The following is a 17,942-nucleotide window of genomic DNA, read 5'->3' on the forward strand; positions in this document are numbered from 1 at the left end:
GTCCCCACCCAGGAGGCAGGAGGAGAGGAAGGCCCTCTAACCATGGGTGGGGGAGTCCCAGGCTCGGGTTCCCCTATGGGAGGCGCTGCAGAATCACCCAGGACCACCCAGGACCAGGGAGTGGGGGACATGCGGGAGGTGGGGTGGGGGTGGGACAGAGCCACAGGGGGGGAACAAGGCTTCAAGCAGCATCATGGGCTCAGAATTTAGGATTGGCTGCCCACCCCCGGCCCTGTCCCATTCCCGCCTCCACCCAGGGACCCCTCAAATGACCAAGCCCAGACCTCAGGGATGCCTGATGAGGGGCACCCTTCTCTCACTCCCCAGACCTTAATCCTGAGCCCACCCCGACTGGGTAGGGGATGGGCTGTGAGAATTGGCATTGGGGTATGTCAGGAGTCCAAGGAGACCCCATGTGACATCCAGATGGTAAGCCTCCATGACAGGAAGAGCTGGGCTCTCACCCCTGTAAGGCCCAGGTCAGGAAGAGGCGGAGGCCATAGACGAGGGGCTAGAAGGGGTGAGGAATGGGGTCCTAGGGAACAGGTCCATCCCAGGGACCCCCCCCCCCCAGGAAGCCAAGTCACAGCACCAACCCTCCAGGGCCTTACCCAGTGAGGCACAAGGCAGGAGAGACTCCTCGGGGATGAGCTACCCTTCTGCCCTAAGAGGCCCAGCAAAGCCCCGCCCTCCCCTGGAGCCCCCCAGGCATCTGGAGACAACCAGGAACAGGCCCTTGGGAGTGTCTCTTTGCCCCTGAGAGCCTCAGTTTCCTAATCTGTAAGGTGGGTTGACAGCCTGCCACTTTCCAGGGCTGTTCAGAACAAATCCCAAGTGGGGGTCCTAAAGGCTGAGTCAGTATTCCTTCACCCCAGGCTCCAGACTCGGGGGTCAGCTGCCCAAACAAGACACCAGAGCTAAGCCCTTTTTCCTCTCCAAGCCCTGGAGACAAGGCCCCCAAGGGTGCCCAGTGGATATAACCTGAGAGTGGCCTGCCTCCAGCTGTCCTGGGACTGACTCAATCCCACCTGGCCTTGGTGCAGGGACGGGCTCTCCTGGCACCCCATGGGCTCTGGCTGGTCCTGGCCACCCCACCTCCCCTCCCTATTCCCTCCCCTGGTGGCAGCTAATCTTAAATTCCTGACGGGCAGCCCAGTGGTAGCAGCTCTGTGCGTACAGCTCGGCCGAGGGTGGGACTCACATGTTTTCCCTATAGTCCGGTGGGGTGGGCAGAGGGGAGAAGGAGAGCAGGTTAAATTGTGGGGGGACAGGCAGATGGGGGGCGTCCCTGTTCCTGCTGCCTCCACCATCTGAGCCAGAGGTTAGAGGTCAGCTGCCCACAGAAGGGAGGAGTGGGAGAAAGAGGGGATGGGGGGAGGGAGAGAGGGCTGGGGTCCAAGAGGGTTGCAGGTTGGGATAGGGGCCAGGGGTAGCTAAGGACACAAAGCTGGAGTCCCAGGGTTGAGGGACAGTCACTGAGGCCAGGAACTGAGGGGGGAGGGGGCGGGGAATCAAGGGGACAGAGGAGATGGCCAGGGGGGGCCTGGGTCACTGAAGTCATGAGTGGGCATGGGGGCCACCAGGCTGGGGTTCGGGGCGAAGGCTCACCTCTCGCAGACTCGCACGGTCCAGGCAGCGATGATCCAGGAGGAGATGCTGAAGACGAGCAGCACGGTGCCCGGGCAGATAGTCATGAGCGTCTTCATGACGAAGCGCGTGTTGAAGGTGATCTTGTTGAGCGCCCCGATGCTGCGGGACGAGGCGTCGGTGAAGATCTTGCTGTGGAGCAGCATCACGCGGCCCAGCAGGTACAGGCGCAGGAACATGGGCACGGACAGCAGCACGTCCACGTCCGCCTCGGCCGCCGCCGGCGCGTACGTGAAGGCCAGCCGTGCGGTCCACGTGAAGCGGTAGTGGCCCGGCACCGGATGGATGGCACACACCGCCAGCTCCAGGGAGATGAGGAGGACGCGCTCGCACGTCATTGCTATGCGCCAGTCGTCCGCCCCGTTGTCCACCATGAACAGCTGCAGAGGGCAGGCGGGAGGGAGGCGGGGGTCTCTGACACACAACCAGCACCGCCCCCAGAAGATCCCGACCCAGAACCCCACCTGCTCGGCTTTTACAGGAAAAATGGCCTCACAGGCGAAACTCCCCAGATGTGAGGGTTGGCCACAATTCAAACTAAACATGGGACAGGTGGTCCCCAAAAAGTTCAACAGAGAGTGACCATGTCCCAGCAATCCCACTCCTAGGTGGGATACACAAGAGAAATGAAAACAGGTGTTAGAACAAATCCTTGTACACACACAAGCACAGCAGCTCTGTTCACAATAGCCAAAAATGAAAACAACTCAAGTGGCTGTCAAAGGATGAGTGGGTGAACAAAATGTGTCCATCCGCACAGTGGAATATTCCTCATGTATAAAAAGGAATGAAGCACTGACATGCTACCACTGGATGAACCTGGATTATATCATGCTGAGTGAAAGAAGCCAGACTCAAAAGGCCACCACCCAGAGCCAAAGGCGTGACCCTGCCACCCCACTGGGCCTCGAAGGTAGAGCCAAGAGGATTGCTCCTGAGTCTTCAAAACTCATGGACTCTACCTTGCCAGCTCTTAGACTTACTTAGAACTCCATCACCCCTTTCTTCCTTTGGATTCTCGCTTTTAGAACGGGACAGTCTATCCTCTGCCTCTTACCACTGTGTTTTGGAAGGATGTGACTTGTCTGGTTCACAGCGGGAGAAGAATCTTGCCTCAATCGCACCCAGATCTTAAATATGATTTAGATCATATTTAAATAAGACTTGGGACCTCAAGTGGATGCTGGAATGGGTTCAGATTTGGGGGGCTATTAGGATGCGGTAAGTGTATTTTGCATGGGAGAAGGACATGAATTGGGGGATGGGCCAGAGGATGGAGTGTTCTGGACTGAATTGTGTCCCCTCAAAATTCATATGTTGAAGCCCACTGTGACTGTATTTGGAGACAGGGCCTTTAAAGAAGTGATTCAGTTTAAATGAGGTCATGGGGGTGGGGACCTCATTCTACAGGACTGTGTCCTTCTAGGAGGAAGAGAGACCAGGGAAACTAGGAAAATGCCCCGAGAGGATACAGCAGGAAAGTGGTCACTTGCAAGTCAAGGAGAGAGGCCTCACCAGGAAGCAACCCTGCTGGCACCTTGTCTTGGATTTGCAGCCTCCAGAACTGTGAGAAGAAATTTCTGTTGTTTAAGCCGCTCAGCTGCGGAACTTTGTTACGGCAGCCCCGGCAAAGTCATACAGTGCTTCATTCTTTTTGTATGGCCAAATAATACAATATATGAATAATACGAGTATATGAATACAATAACATAATATATGAATAATACAATGAATAACAATTCCACTACATGCATGGACCACATTTTGTTCATCCATACACTGGTTAACCAACATCTGGGATGTTTCCACTTTTTAGCTATTGTGACTAGGGCTGCTATGAGCATCCATGTACAAGTTTTTGTGTGGATGTCTTTGTTTCTCTTGGCTCTACACCTAGGAGTAAAATTGCTGGGTCATATGGTAACTCCATGTTTAATTTTTTGAGGAACCAGTAGACTATCATCCCCAGGGACTGTACCCTCAGAACTGCTTCCTTCTAGCTCAGGTGTCACTGTCCCCTCCCTGCTGCCCCCAGCCACATCCGGGGCCTATCTTGCATGCCAGACTCCAGTAGCGTTCCCCACAGACATCGGCATAGGGTGCAATCCACGCAGGATCTTCCTATGCCCATCTCCTGCCAGACTGTCAGGGGTCAGAGGCCAGAGAGAAGCCAAACCTGACAACCTTTGGTGTCTACAGGTGATGTCTGCCCGCTGTGGGCACACCTGCCCAATATGCCCTGAGCTGAACTCAGGCCCAACCTGCTTTTTATTAACTCCCAACACAGAAGAACAAACTCCCTGGCATGTAATAAATCTTTTAAATGCAGGGTCTGATCAAAGAAGGAAAGGAGCCTGGTGTTACAAACATTGGTTTCCACCACTGCAAAACCTCAGAAGACCCCAGGGCTGTGAAAACGCCCCAGGTGAGCCAGACCCTAGCTCACCTCATGCTCTCCATTGTCCCTTTCTTTCTCGAATAATCAATAAAAATGAAAACATAGACATGCGTTCCAGGAAAATGTAGAGTGGTCTAAACAGTGTGTCTTCACACAGATCTTTTTTTTTTCCAGTAAGGAGGCTATTGGTCCTTTTATGTTTAAGAGGCTGAGGTCCCAGGTGGCTTGTGTGGGGGCACAGGAAGGGGAGCACCCCAGCTCAGCTGGGCACTGACCTGGATCTCCCTGGCATGGTAGAGGACAACCAGGCCCAGCAGGATGACGGTGGAGAGGCTGATGAGGCATTTGAGTGCAAATGAGTACAGGGACTCCTGGGCAGAGAGAGAGCAGACAGCAGGACGGATGCTGAGGGGGTGGGTAGTCCTCCAACCCCCCACGCCTGCGCACTTCGCTCAGGAAGCGATGCTCCTGTCCTTACTCCTTAGGCCTGGGCTAACAGCAAGATGGGTCCAGCACTTAACAGTTTATAAGACCTGGTCTCCTGTGGGCCAAGGACTTCATGGTTTATAAGGCCTGGGCTCTTAAAGGCCCAGCATGTCACAATTTATAAGGCTTGGCCTCATGTGGGTACAGTACTTCACAGTTTATAAGACCTGGCCCCACACAGGCATAACACTTTAGTTTATGGGCTGACACAGCCCTGACCTCTCTGTCCTCCCACACTGTCGCAGCACAACGGGACACACAGTCATGTTCTAACCCAGCCCCAACTGCTTGGGTGATGGGGCTCTTTCCTTGCCCCCCACCTCGGCCTTGTCTGCAGTTCCCTTATCTGGCCTGTCCTGGGGGACAGACCCTTCCCCACCTTTAGTCAGGGTTCAGTCCCTTGGTGCAGGTAGGGAAATGGGCTGGAGCCTCCGCCCCCATCTGCAGCCTCCCTGCCACCCCCAGAAAGTGGGCATAGCAGGACCCTGAGGGCCCCCCTCACCTCCCATCTCCAGGGCTCCCCAGGACCCCCCCACCCATCTCTCCTGGGGCCAATGTGCCCCTATCCCATGCCCAAGGGGCAGCAGAGAGCCCGGTGTCACCAGCGGGGTCTCCCTGGAATACCAAGGGGAAGGGTAGTACCTACCTTGGTGTAGACCCCCCAGGACAGCTCCGTCTCTGTCACCATGACAACGATGCCAAACATGCCAAAGATGAGGGCGTAGTCGCTGAGGCGCTTCCGCTTCTCGAAGAGCACCCGCCGATGGCCCAGGCGGTGGCCCACATTGGGGGGCTTCCCTGAGCCCCTCTGACTGCCCACCTCATCCTCCTCATCGTCTTCCTCCTCCTCCTGGTCCTGGAGCTGTCCCCGGGGGCTGCCGGGCGAAAGCCGGCCTGGCTCATTCTTGGCCACCACCACCTGGAGGCCTGGGCTGTGCGGGGGCTGTGAGGGGCGGCCAGCCTCTGGGTCCAGAGGGTCTCGGCCCAGGGCCCCCGGCCCGCTGCCCAGCGGCCGCCCCCCACAGCCATTGTGGCTGTGGCTGTTCATGACTATGTGGGTGCTGGGCTTGGACTCGCTGCAGGCCGCCTGGGGCCCGGCATGGCTCAGCAGCTGGGCTCCCACGCTGACCTGCAGGGGCATGGGGGACATGGTCACGCCAACTGCCAGAGGGCCACTCCAGAACATGCTGAGGTTCGGGAGGCCATGAACCCAGGGAAGCTGACATGGGGGTTCACCATCCCAGAAACAACCGAGTCACCTATGTCCCTCCCCTGCTAAAACCCTCCTATGGCTCCCCAGTGCTGTTGCATAAAAAAACAAACTCTTTACTGTGGGCAGAAAGCCCTCTGTGGTCCAACTCCCAAGCTGTGATCCTTCTCAGTCTCCCTAGAGTCACTCCCTTCCAGTCATACTGGCCTCCCTGTCACCCATCCTGACAAGCTTGATCCTGCCTCAGGGCCTTTGCATGTACTATGCCCTCTGCCTGGAACACCCTCCTACTGGACCTTTGCCTATGGATTTTCTGTATCTCCAAGTACCTAGCACAATGCCTACCACACAGCCAATACCCACTAAACACTTCTGCATGCCTTGAGATGGAATCTGCCAGCAGGTTTGCCTAGGAGAACTGGGGGCCGCATAGGTGTACAGTTGGGAGGTGGTTCCAATCCGGGTCGTCTCCTCCTGACCTTCAGGCTCTTGGACAGACACTACTGAGCCTCCAGTTCCTCCCCTCAAGTTGGCCCAAGGCCTGAACATGCTTATGCAGGCACAGGGTATGGCTGAGGAGACATTAGGGACAGACGCTGGGGTTACAGAGACTCTCAGATCCTTCCTGCCTGGGCTGAGGGTGGTCCATGGTCTCCAAATGTATTCCAAGACCAATGTGGCAATCCAAGATTTAACTCTAAGATTCCTGAACTAATTCTATAGGACCTGTGAGAGGTGCTTGGCCTGGCCCTGTGACCCCGAGCCAGCCTCATTTTCCCCACCAGGCCACGAAGGAGCAGACTATCTGATCACCCAAGATCCTCAGATTCTGTCCTTTTGTGGAGTTGTATCCTTTGGTGTCATGTGGGAGAGCAGGGACCTCAATGATCCTGCCTGGAGTCTGGTCTGCTGGGTTCCGACGAGCCAGACCCAATCTAGCCCACTCTCTCACCCTCACATGCCACCTGTAGCCACCCTGCCAACATTTATTGAATATCTACTACGTGCCAGGCTCTGTCCCTCACACAAACTTTCTCCTTAATTCTTGAAATACCCCCAAGAAGGGGGTCCTGGGAGTTGGCCAGTTTTACAGCTAGGGAAACTGAGGCACCATGCTGTGAAGGGACTGTTTCCCTTCACAGGGCAGATCCTGGACCAGGCTGCCTGGTGGGATTCTCTCAATAAGCGGGGCAGCTGTGGGCAGTGGGCCAAAGTGTTGTCCCCTTTATACAGGCCAGGCCTTCATGTGCTGGGCGCCTGGGAAGAGGGAGCTGTGTACACAGACAGGACGTTTCCCCAGCCCTGAACCTGTGCTCGGCAGGTGACAGACGTGGAAACTGTCATGTCAGGAATGAGCTATAAGGAGCTATGCTGCAGGGCAGCAATGGGCGACCTTGGCCAAGGTGTCCATCCCATGTGTCGCACGACCACCTGCACCCTTGTCTAGCACCCCCCTCCCCAGACTGGGTTTGTCCTGCTAACTACATGTCCCCAGACATTGGTGCCAGCATACAGTAGGAGCCCAAAAAACATTCCTTCCATGGCAAGTGACCTCATGAGTCTTAGAACATGTCCCTTCTTCACCACTCTCACCCATTACTTCAACCATGCCGTGGCCACCTGTGGTCTGAAACTTCACAGTTTATAAGGCCTGGTCTCTGCTGGTGCAGCACTTCACGAGTTGTATGGGCTGGTCTCCTGCAGGCCCAGTACCTCAAAGTTTATAAGGCGTGGACTCACATAGGCTCAGTACTTCACAGTTCACATGGGCTAGCCTTCTCCAGGCCCAGCACTTTACAATTTATAAGGCTGACCTTGGCCCTAGTCTCTCTGTGTCCTCACAAACACTTGGGTGCCAATCTTAGGGTGGGGGGAGACCCTGCCCCCCACCCTAAGGGCCATTAGCTGCTACGCGGGTCTGGCAGCTTATCACCAGGACACACGTGCAGTAACCCCAGACCCTGCCCTCACCTAGGGGACTAGGAAACCATTGGCACCCTTCCTATCATCCTTCCTGAAAATGCAGGTCCCTGCTCATGGCTCTTGGGGGCATAGGCAAGAGAGGAGGGTGGCCTGGCAGACAGGACCGGGAGTGGGTCGGGGCCCTGCAGATGACCTTCGGAAATACACTGATGAAGATGCAATTTGAGGATGTGACTCAGCCGCCCGAAGCACAGGCCAAATTCAGCCATGCTCCTCCTAGGCTGGCAGCCTCATCCTAAGGTGCCCTGGGCAGGGAAGGGGTGGGGAAAATAGGTGGCAGGTGGCTTCCTTGAGAGCAGAAGGGTGGAGGGCATTCTTGGTGCCCGTTAATGTGCATCTAGTGCTTACTGTAGGTGGAGCCCTTTAACAGAATTATCACATTTAATCCCCATTGCCACTTGGTGATGCAGGTAGCGTCCCTGACCCCATTTTATAGACAGGAGACAAGGTTCAGAGAGGTTCAGTACTTTGCCCAGGGTCACACAGACAGAAGGCCAGGGACTAAGTCAGTGTCAACAGGGGGGCAGTTAGTGGTTGGACCTGTCTGGTTTCCTCTTGACAAGCTATTATCTGGAAAGGGAAGCAGCCTGGCCCTGCCCTTGTTGGGCCTCAGAGCTCAGGGCACAGGCATGGTGAGTGCCAACCCCTCCCATGACTTCAGAGAAAATAGAATGACAGACTGGCTGCCTGAGATCCCACAGAAGGTGGGGGCAGCCTATTTCTAAAGGCTGAGTGGAACCAGAAAGACCCACAGACAAGAGACCCCTCCCCTTCCCAGATCTACCTAACCCTCCCCCACTGAAACCTGCACCTAAAGCTGGGGTTCCTGGGATCTTCAGGGACTTTCAAAGAATCTAGAGCCCCTCTGAAATCCTGGCCAAAATTTGGGTGTCCATGAAAAAGTACATTTTTTTTCTGGGTGAAGTCTCCCAAGTTCCCCAAGGAGCTCCCCTAAAAGAGGAGAAACACCCTGTAGGCTGCATTATTTTGAGGGACCCTGGAGTGGCCAAAATTTGTCACGTGTGTCTGGGGCATGATACCTTGGTTCCCTGAAGGCCAGGGTGGGGGGATGAGCAAAAACCCCTTCCATGCCATCCCAGGAGACACCCAGGAGGGTTCTTGAGGAGCTGAGAAAGATGGGAGGGTGGCAGGGAGCAAGGCACTCTCTCACCCAACAGGAAGACAAAGAAACTCGACCAGACCCCAAGGGCCCTCCCATGAGCCCTTTTACAAATGACAGGTTGGTTGCAGCGGCTGCCGCCGCGAGGGACCTTTCGGCATCCCAGCCCCTCCTCCACTGTCTCTTCAGTAAAGGGGCTTCTTGGTGCCCACCCAACAGGGTGGGTAGACAGATCTGAGTGGAAAATCTTAGCATGTGGCTGGGGGTATACCTGTTGCAGTGCTGCTGCCTGACAATGCTCTGTCCTTCAGAGCTTGACCAAGAAAAGGTACCCCTGTACTGTCTATCCCCGAGGCAGAGGCCCCTATGGGGCAAAATACCCACCCCTCTGCTCCCAGGAACCAGAGCAGCACATGGTGGAACCTTCCAGGATGTGTGGGCGAGTCGTGGGTCATGTGTCCCTGTGGAGGGTGGGGAAGGACCCCAGGACACCCCCATTCCAGCCCTCTTGGGGTCCTATCTCTGCAGGGTGGACAAGCTTAGCTTGCCGTCCCGCCCCATGAGCTACCTGGTGAGGGTGCAGCAAGGCAGTTGGCTGACCTACGGATCCCCTAGGCTTTCCAATCACCACCCATCAGGGACCTGCCAGCAGCCAGCAGGGTGCAATTAGCCCTGCCCCCCAAGGCTGCCTCCACTAGCGCCCTCCACACTGCTCCATCTCCGTCAGCTTCTCCCACTCGGCCCCAGCCTCCAGCACTCACATCTATGGGCCGCCTTCAGGACAGCAGGGCATTGCCCTGTGCGGGGTACGCGGTCTTCTGTCCACGCAGAACTGAGCTCCCTGACCCCTGCGGGGTTGCTCCTGACCACTGGATCCAGGGGCCAGTGCGGAGGGTCTCCTCCCCCTCGTTCCCAAGTCAGTCCCGGGTCACTGCCTCCACGCTGAGAGCTCCCCCACTATATCGATGGAGTTTGAGACTCACTGCTCTGCACCCCCAAAGAGAACCAGGCACCCTCCCCCTCTGCGATGGGGGTCTGAGACTCGTCACTCACCGGGCAGTGCCCAGACACATTCCCCTCCCCGTGTCCCCTGCCCCAAACCACGTCCCCCTCCTGGACTTGCCTCCCTCCCCGGGCGCCCCAGCTCATCCCAACCCGTACCTGCGGGGCTCGACTCGGGCATGCGGACGAGGCTGGAGGTGACAGGGTCCCGCGCGGCCAAGGACCCCCAGGCGGGGGCCGGAGTCGTAGCGGGGGCGGGCTGAAGCGGTGGGGCGCGGGGCCCAGGGGTGGTGGGGTAGGGGACCGCAGCGGTGGGCGCATACCCCGCCGCCCTGTGCACGGGCCGGACAGGGGGGCGAGCGCCCGCCCGGGACGGGAGAAGAGGGGGCGGTGCGACGCGGGCGGCGCTGCCGATTGGCTGAGCCCGGGTTGGCCCCGCCCCCTCCGACCCCGCAAGCACCGCCTACATTTAAAGATCCCTCATTCCTCTTGCCCTGTTCGACCCCCCACAGCGTTCGGCGTTCCTCAAACTCGCCCTCTTGCCGCGCGCGATGGAGGGGACATTAGCCAAGCGACAACTCCTGCCCTTGACAGCCCTCGGGAACTCCTAGCATCCCCCTCCCAAAATTAGGTCCCCCAAACTCCAGGCACCCCTCAACCTTTGTAAGCCACACGCACTTGCTGAGGGGACAACTTTGCAAAGCGACTGCACACCTCCTTCTCGAAATGACCTCATCACACGTCTGTTCCGTGTGGGGGAGCCTTGGGGTGGGGGAGCAGAATGTTGGCAAGTGCCAAGTGCCTAGTAGTTGGGCCAGGGGTCTTCCAGGGGTCAAGGGGGTGCCTGCTGGGCATAGGGTTCAAGGCCACCTTCTTTGGTACTCTGCTTCCTATCCCAGTTCTAACCCTGTAAACCAATGCCAGGATGGCAGGACAGCAGGAGACTAGTTTGGGGGGGTCCCCAAAACTGTACCATTTTCCCCTGGCATCAAGGCCGTCCTTGGGCAATTCATTCATTCAACATTAATGGTAACTGCAGGGAGCCTTGGGGACCAGGACCTCCTCCTCCCCCAGGTGGCCTCACAACTTCAGCCTCACCTTGTCCCTACCTGGGGTGACTGAGTCTGGTGTCTCTCCAGCCTGGGGGCTCCTGAAGGCAGCAGCTCCCCCATCTCTCTCCAAGCCCCACATCTGTTTTCTTCCTGGACCTGAGCTTTGTACCAGGTCAGGATCTGTTGTTTCCTCTGCGGCCCAGAAAATGGCTGAACCGAATGAATGAATGAGTAGACAACTGCTTGGGCAGGGGTTGGCCCTGTGGGCCGTTGATGGTGGTGAGTCTGAGCAGGGCCAGGTGACGGCCCAGGGTCAGCAGACTCCTGTCCCTCTTCTGAAGAACCTGTTCTTCACCCCCACCTGTCTGGAACACCCAGAGGAAGGCCTGTCTGTGGTGACAGTGCCCAGGGCTGTGAGGGTCTAGAAGTGGAGGCTTGGGGACCACCCATCCCTTGCTGTCAAGGGCGCCAGGAGTGGGGTTGTGGTGACTCTAAAGGGGTCATTCTCTGCCATGCACCATCCCTCCTGCATCCTCCTATCCTCTCACCAACCCCACCCAAGCCTCCCATCTCCCCGTGGCCATTCCCACCTAGGCCTTTGCACTGACTGTTCCCCTGACTGGGCCACTGGGAGCTCTTTCTACAACACTGATGAAGCCACCCACATCTCCCTCAGTATATGGCACACATCCCTACACCACACTCAATGCCCCGCCCACATATGGGTCCCTATCCCATGACAAGCATTCACGCCATGCCCACAGGCTGACCCCGGACTGCACAGGCTGCTGTGGGGACCCTGCAGCATTTGACACTTTCTGAATTCAAGTCTAACATGTAAACATCCAGAAATTCACAAATTCACAAAAATATCGGCTACCCCACCCCCCAGAGGCCCCTCAAGTCCTCCCGCCCTGCCCAGGCCTCAGGGGCTCTGTACCCACCTTCTTGCCCTGGAAAGACGAAAGACCCTCTTGCCCCTGTGGGTTCACCTGCCCTGAGGGGTCAGGGACCCCCTTCAAGCTGCCAAACGTAGGACAGTTGACCTGGTGACTGATCAACCTCCTGCCCAAGCCTGCACTGCTGCCTACTTGGACCTCATCTCATAGAGACAAGGCTGGCAGTGGTGGACAGCGGTAGGGCAATGGGTGGAGGCCACCTGGGTCTCCATTGCCAACAGTGCCCTTAAGCCCATAGTTGGCCAGAAGGGACCCGAGGATGGCTTGGTGCCCCAGGATTCATGCCCCCAGGAAATAGCCTGCAGACCAGACAGGGGAGAGGCTGGTAGCTGAACATGGAGCCCGTTCTCCAGGGACAGTGGTCCAGGGTGTGGGTGCAGGAGAGCTGGGAGAACCTCACAAGAGCTGAGGGACCCAGAGGCAACAGTCTGAGTGGGGGTGGCCAGGGGTGGCCCTCCAACACCCCCAACTATGCATGCACAGAAATCTCAGCCCCATCCTGGGTCTAATTGATGGCTACCTGAAGGGAAGCCAGACCCTGATTCCCCTGTGAGTGTGGGATGGCAGGGTGGAGAAGGTATGAAGGTATTCACTCAATTCATTCATTCATTCATTTATTCATTCATTCACATATCCACCAAGCTCCTTCTGTGTCTGGTGCTGGAGATACCTAGTCTGAGACAGATACAAACCTGCCCCTCTTAGAGCTGAACTTCTAGAAGAGGTGGACAACCCTCTCCAAATAAGAATTCTAAATATATACAAGTATTAGGAAAAGATTTGATGAAGTGGGGAAAAAGTAGGAATGGGGATGGGAAGACTTTAACTAGGGTAGTCACAGGAGGGAGAGAGCATTCAACAGGGGCCCAGGAGCCGGCTCTGGAAGAGCTTAGGAAAAGGGTACACCTGGTGGAGGGCATTGCAAGGGCACAGGCCCTGAGGTGGGACCAAGGAGGGCATCTGAGAGGAAGAGAAAGAGACCAGTGGGGTTAGAGGAAAGGGGCAAACAGGGTGGGGCGAGTCAGAGGGGGGCAATAATCCCACCAGCAGGGCTGTGTGGGATTCTGAGCAGAGCAGAAGTCATGGAGGGTTAAGCCCCCTAAGGTCCTGGGAATTGTTGGGGCAGGAACAGGGGCAGGTGTCCCAGAGGGCTTGTTCCTGGGCTACCCAGATTCAGGGACTTTGGAGAAGCTTCCTTTATTCTATCAGCATTTATTGAGCGCCTCCTGTATGCAAGCCTTGAGGTGGGGATACTACGGTGACAAAAGCACACACACAAAATCCAAACAAACTCCAGCGGGCAAGATAAGATCTTGATTAATAAATACTTGTCCAACTGACCCTTGCATATGGTCCATGGAAGAAATGAGGCAAGGGAGGAATGGGGAGGGGCTGCGCCTGGTACCCCCTGGTCCTCCCCTTGGGCAGCCCACTGACCCCTCAGTCCCTGCTCCGGAAGAGGAAGTAGGACTGGGGGTGAGAGGCAGGCAAGGAATCAGCTTGTCATAAGCATGGAGTCCCCACAAAGCCACGAGGTTGGGGAGCCCCTGCCACAACCATGGGGCCCTGCCCTGGACTGTCTTATCCATTCAGCTGGAAAAATAAGGAGCAAAAGAGCTGCTCCCTAAAGGCTGTCCCCAGGGAGTGCGGCCACAGGAGCCAGCTGGTGGAGACTGGGGGTCTGGCCTTCTAACCTAGTTCAACTTCCCCCTTCTGGGTGTCTGTCACTGGGTGGGTCTCCTAGCCTCTCTGAGCAGGTTCCTCACCACCAGTGATCAGAGAAAGTGGACAGTGACTGGGGGATCTAAGCATACTCATTATCATCATCATTACTATTTTGTTAATAATATTTCAAAGGTTGGCACTTTTTCTTAAGTCACCAGTTTTTCTATCCTGCCCCTGGGCCATCCTCACCCCCAAAGGTGACCTGAGTCTGAGATTCACTCACCCTGGGGTGAAGGGGTCTTCCTGACAAGCCAGCACCAAAGGGCCTGTCCCCTTCAGTCCTGCTGTGTTACCACTTGGCTGTTGGGGGGGCTGTGGCCACCTTTCTTTTCCCCTTGACCTGTAAGGACCAGACATGGGGTGTGAGGTGGAGGCAGGGCCCCAGGAGGGTGGGGTACAGACAGTTCCCATACTGCAATGGTCTTTATAGCATATCTGCACTCTGACAAGCTTGGTCACCTTGTAAATTTCAAGGAAACTTAAGATGGGTGGCATTGTCTGTCCAGTAGGGCCCTGTTTCCTCCCTCAGGCCCATTAGCAAGTCCCTGTGGATACCTTCTTCCAGGCCAGGCCCCCGCCCTGGAGGACCCACCTCTTTCCACTGGACACTGCTCTCCGAAAACTCTATCTGCCTTTCCCCATGCTGTTCCCTGTCCTCCCCCATGCCCTCCAATTCCTTCATCATGGGGAGATCTGAGTGTGTGAGGTTGGGACAGGTGTGAGGATGAAGGCACCAGGGATTCCTGGCTCCACCAGCTCTATTCTTGGCTACCTCCATATTCTGCCCCTGTCTACTGCTGCTTTGGGGCCTGTCGCTCTCTTACGGTATTCCCTCTGTTTATACAGGATGGTCTTCCGAGTACCCATATGAGGGGGCAGAAGGGGACACAGAGCAGTCCCACTGTGGGGAAGGGTGAGGAGGCATGGCCAGACCCCAGAATGGGACTGAAAGGGAAACACAGTCAGCTGTGGATGTCCCAGCTCCCTTTTCTCTCCCCAAGGGTCTGGGGTGGGGCCAGCCAGGGGGATTTAGGAGCTGACTATGACCCTGGGAGGGCAGGGGACCAAGGTCACCCACCAGGCAGGTGCATCAGAGTGGAGATTATTCTACCAGCTCACGATGCTCTGGCTCACCCATCTGTAAGTCTCCCCACCCCCAGGGATTTCCTTTGAGGTCTTGAGCAGTCCAATGTGGCTGGGGGGGTGGTGGTGTCAGGGGGGACTAGAGACCTGGGAGCCTGGAGGAGGGAGCCAGGCCAGGGACTTCTCCACTCAGTCCTGGCTGAGTCTCCAGCAGGATGGAGAGACTTGGGGAGAGTAAGGAAACCTTCACCCCACCCCACCCCCCAGTTCCAGGGCTCCCAGACAGGGCCCTTGCACCTGCTGTTAAAGGCAGGGAGCAGAAAACCCTAATGCTGACACTCGCTGGGGTTCTGGGGTTAGTAAGTGCCACAAACCCAGCTCAGCCCCCTGCCCAGCTGGGTGACCTTGGGTAAATGCTAAACCTCTCTGGGCCTTGGCCCCTCTCCAAGTCTATGGGCGTGGGGACGGGGAGGGAAGAAGCTTATGGAAGAGAGCAGAGTCAGCTCCCAAACACAGTTGGCTGGTGGTGGTGGTGGTGGGGATCCTGTCACTCTGCCGCGGGGCGGGGGAATCCTGCCACACACTCGGAGAGAAAGGACTGGGGAGTGGCGTAGAAGGGGGCAAGGGGACCAGTCCTTCCCTTCCCCAACCCCCACCAAGGGCTGCGTGAGAGGTCTTCAGGTCCTCACCTTCACTCCGGTAGGGGGATGTCTCTGCACCACAAATTGCAGGAGCGGGAGCCCCCACCTCATAAAGGTATTGGGGGAGGGGGGTCTGGAGCTGACTCCGGGCTTGGTGTTGGCGGGGGATGAAAGGGGTTTCCCTTTCGCAGATCCCCCTTTGAATTCCCCAAGTCGGGTACACCCCGACTGATGCGCCCACCACCAAGAAGGGGAGCGCCGCTGGGACCTCCACCCTGGACCCCCGAACCTCCCCCTATTGCCTACTCACCAGCCAGAGACGACCGCCGCGGCCGGTGCCCCGCGCCTGGCCGGAGCGCGAAGGCAAGTGCACGCCAGGGCAAGGGCGTGCAAGCCGGAGGGGTGCGCGCGCCGCCGCAGAGCGCCCCCTCCCCGTCGTCCCGGGCCCCGCCCCGCCGCCCCGGAGAGGGCGCCCACCCCGCGCAGGGAGGGGCCACAGAGCGACCCCGCTCTAGGGGGAATCCCCCTCCTTGTCTCCAGAAAGCCCCCTCCCCGCAGGGGCGTGCCTGCAAACCTCAGAGAAAATGCTCCAATAGCTGGGAGGACCTTCTGCCGCCTCAAGACCAAAGCGCTCATTTCACAGATGGGGAAACTGAGACTCAGAGAAGGGGAGCCCCTGGCCAGGACCCAGCGCCCCAGCAGCACAGAATACTGCTGTCCCCTTACTCTGGGAGTCGCGCTCCGGTGTCCGGGAAGGCCTGCAGCCAGGGAGTGAGGGGAAAGCAATTAAGCATCCTCCCGCCCTGAGTGAGTTCTAGGGCCTGGGGGTTCCAGGGGGAATTGGGAGGCCTCGGACAGCTGATGACGTCGCCTGGGCTGAAAAGCCCTAGTGAAGGTGGGGGCACCCCAGGTGAGCAGAAAACAAACCACAGAAAACTTCTGTGTTCATTGTTGGGCCCTGAAGTCTCCCCTCCGCCCGCACCATTGGGAGACCCCGCTGAGGGTGAATGGCAGAGGCCTGGGCGGCAGATTGCGAAGGTCATTGTCAAATTAGAACAATGTAGCTCCCAGGGGCTGAGACACTAGAGGATGGAGTGGGGCAGCCCAGGGCTCAGCCCCTCCGGTGACCTTGGTCCTGCCAAGACTGTTCTCTGAACCTCAGTTTCGCTTTAGCAACTGGACAGCGTCCACCTCTGGGGTCCTTCCGGCTCTGGGGAGTATGTGGGGCTGCCGGCTACGTTTTGCTCTTCTCCTCCAGCTTCCCACCCCCCCACCACGCCACCCCCGCTCCAGGAAGCGTGGCGCCCTCCCAGATTATGGAGTTCTCCCCACGCCGCCCTCTGAACCCCCACCCACCTTTTGCCTTGGCCTGGAGAGAGGGGGGTTTCCTCTTGGGAGCCAGAAGGCTTCTACAAGCCTCCATCCTTTTTTGTTGTTGTTCCCCCCTTTCTTCCATTCATTCTAAAAATAGCCCTCCCCATCCACCACCACCCCCACCGCCGCCAGGAGCATCTGGTAAAAGGTAATGTGCTCCCTGGGCAGGGTCCGAGGCCGGGATTCCGCGGCGCAGGGCAGGCTGGGATGGGGGGAAACTGGGAGCTCATCCTCTTCCACTGTGTGAGATGGCGCTCAGAGGGTGCTGCCAGCGTGACTGGCCGTCAGTGCATGGAGGGAAAGAGAACAAAGGGGCGGGGGGGGGGGGGCCGGGGGTAGGATGAAAGGCTAGGACTCTGCATTCTGGAGGCAGAGAGGAGAAGGCTGGGGGTACCGAAGATCCAACAGAAGAGGGGCCCCACCCAGCATCTCCGTGGGTGTGACTCTCCACCCGTGGGTGTAGGCTGAAGCCCCCGTGCCTTGGTGCGAAACAGCGAGGGATAGTAAGGAGCTAGCAGTCACAAGGCACACATCATTGGGGGTGTCCCCTGGCCTTGAACCCCCACAATTGCCCGGTGGAGCCCCCCAGAAGGTCCCTCCCAATCCCACAGCTCTTCATCCCACTGTCTCCCCACAGTCCCTTCTCCATGATGTAGACACAGAATTCCATCTTCGTCCATGTGACTGGTGGGGTCCCTACCACAAATAACCAACACCCCCCTCCTTGAACCAAGAGAAGGATCCTGAGTCACCCCTTCTTCAAAGTCCTGCGTGGTCTGGCTCCCACTCCCCTTTGTTCCAGCCTTTCTGCTGTCACTCACCATGCTCTGGCCATGCCCAGTGTTTCTCCTAACCAGCCCAGCCTTAGGGCCTTTGCATTTGCTGTTCCTTTTGCCAGAGTCACCCTTCCCTGGCTCTCCTCACCCCCTATTGTCTTTCAGAGCCCAGTCCAATGTCATGTCCTGCCTAGAGTCCTCCCTTCTCTGAGCATATCACACTAGTTCATTGTCTTCAATCCCTGGTGTGGTCTATTCACTTTGTCACCTTGTTTCCCAGGGGATGTGGGACCCAGTGCAACTTGGACCTGGCTGATGAGAGAAGGGGGCCACTCCGACCCAGCACCATCACAGAAGCCACCCAGCCCCAATAAAGGGACAGCACCACCCATCTAGCATGTTTCCCGGAAAATAAGACCTAGCCAGACCATCATCTCTAATGCGTTTTTTGGAGCAAAAATTAATATAAGACCTGGTCTTATTTTA

General features: G+C 57.3%; 1 protein-coding gene across 6 annotated transcripts in view; it reads right to left on the minus strand.

Annotated features, from left to right (window-relative positions):
* Positions 1 to 16,768, minus strand: part of KCNN1 (potassium calcium-activated channel subfamily N member 1) — a 28,870-nt gene extending 12,102 nt beyond the window's left edge. The window contains exons 1-5 of one of the 6 annotated variants that reach the window (XM_074337897.1): positions 16,663 to 16,768; positions 13,806 to 13,922; positions 5,178 to 5,660; positions 4,321 to 4,416; positions 1,609 to 2,027 (exon numbers count right to left, since the gene is read on the minus strand). In XM_074337897.1, the coding sequence (XP_074193998.1) occupies positions 1,609 to 2,027; positions 4,321 to 4,416; positions 5,178 to 5,579 (917 nt within the window). In that variant the 5' untranslated portion in view covers positions 5,580 to 5,660; positions 13,806 to 13,922; positions 16,663 to 16,768. Of the gene's footprint in view, positions 1 to 1,608; positions 2,028 to 4,320; positions 4,417 to 5,177; positions 5,661 to 10,005; positions 10,245 to 13,805; positions 13,923 to 15,616; positions 15,740 to 16,662 lie in introns of those variants that run through there. The other 5 variants (XM_074337896.1, XR_012498058.1, XM_074337899.1 and 2 more) reach the window with 5 other exon arrangements.
* Positions 16,769 to 17,942: the final 1,174 nt, after the last annotated feature.

The sequence above is a fragment of the Rhinolophus sinicus genome, linkage group LG07 (assembly GCF_036562045.2).
Source record: "Rhinolophus sinicus isolate RSC01 linkage group LG07, ASM3656204v1, whole genome shotgun sequence".
NCBI lineage: Eukaryota > Metazoa > Chordata > Mammalia > Chiroptera > Rhinolophidae > Rhinolophus > Rhinolophus sinicus.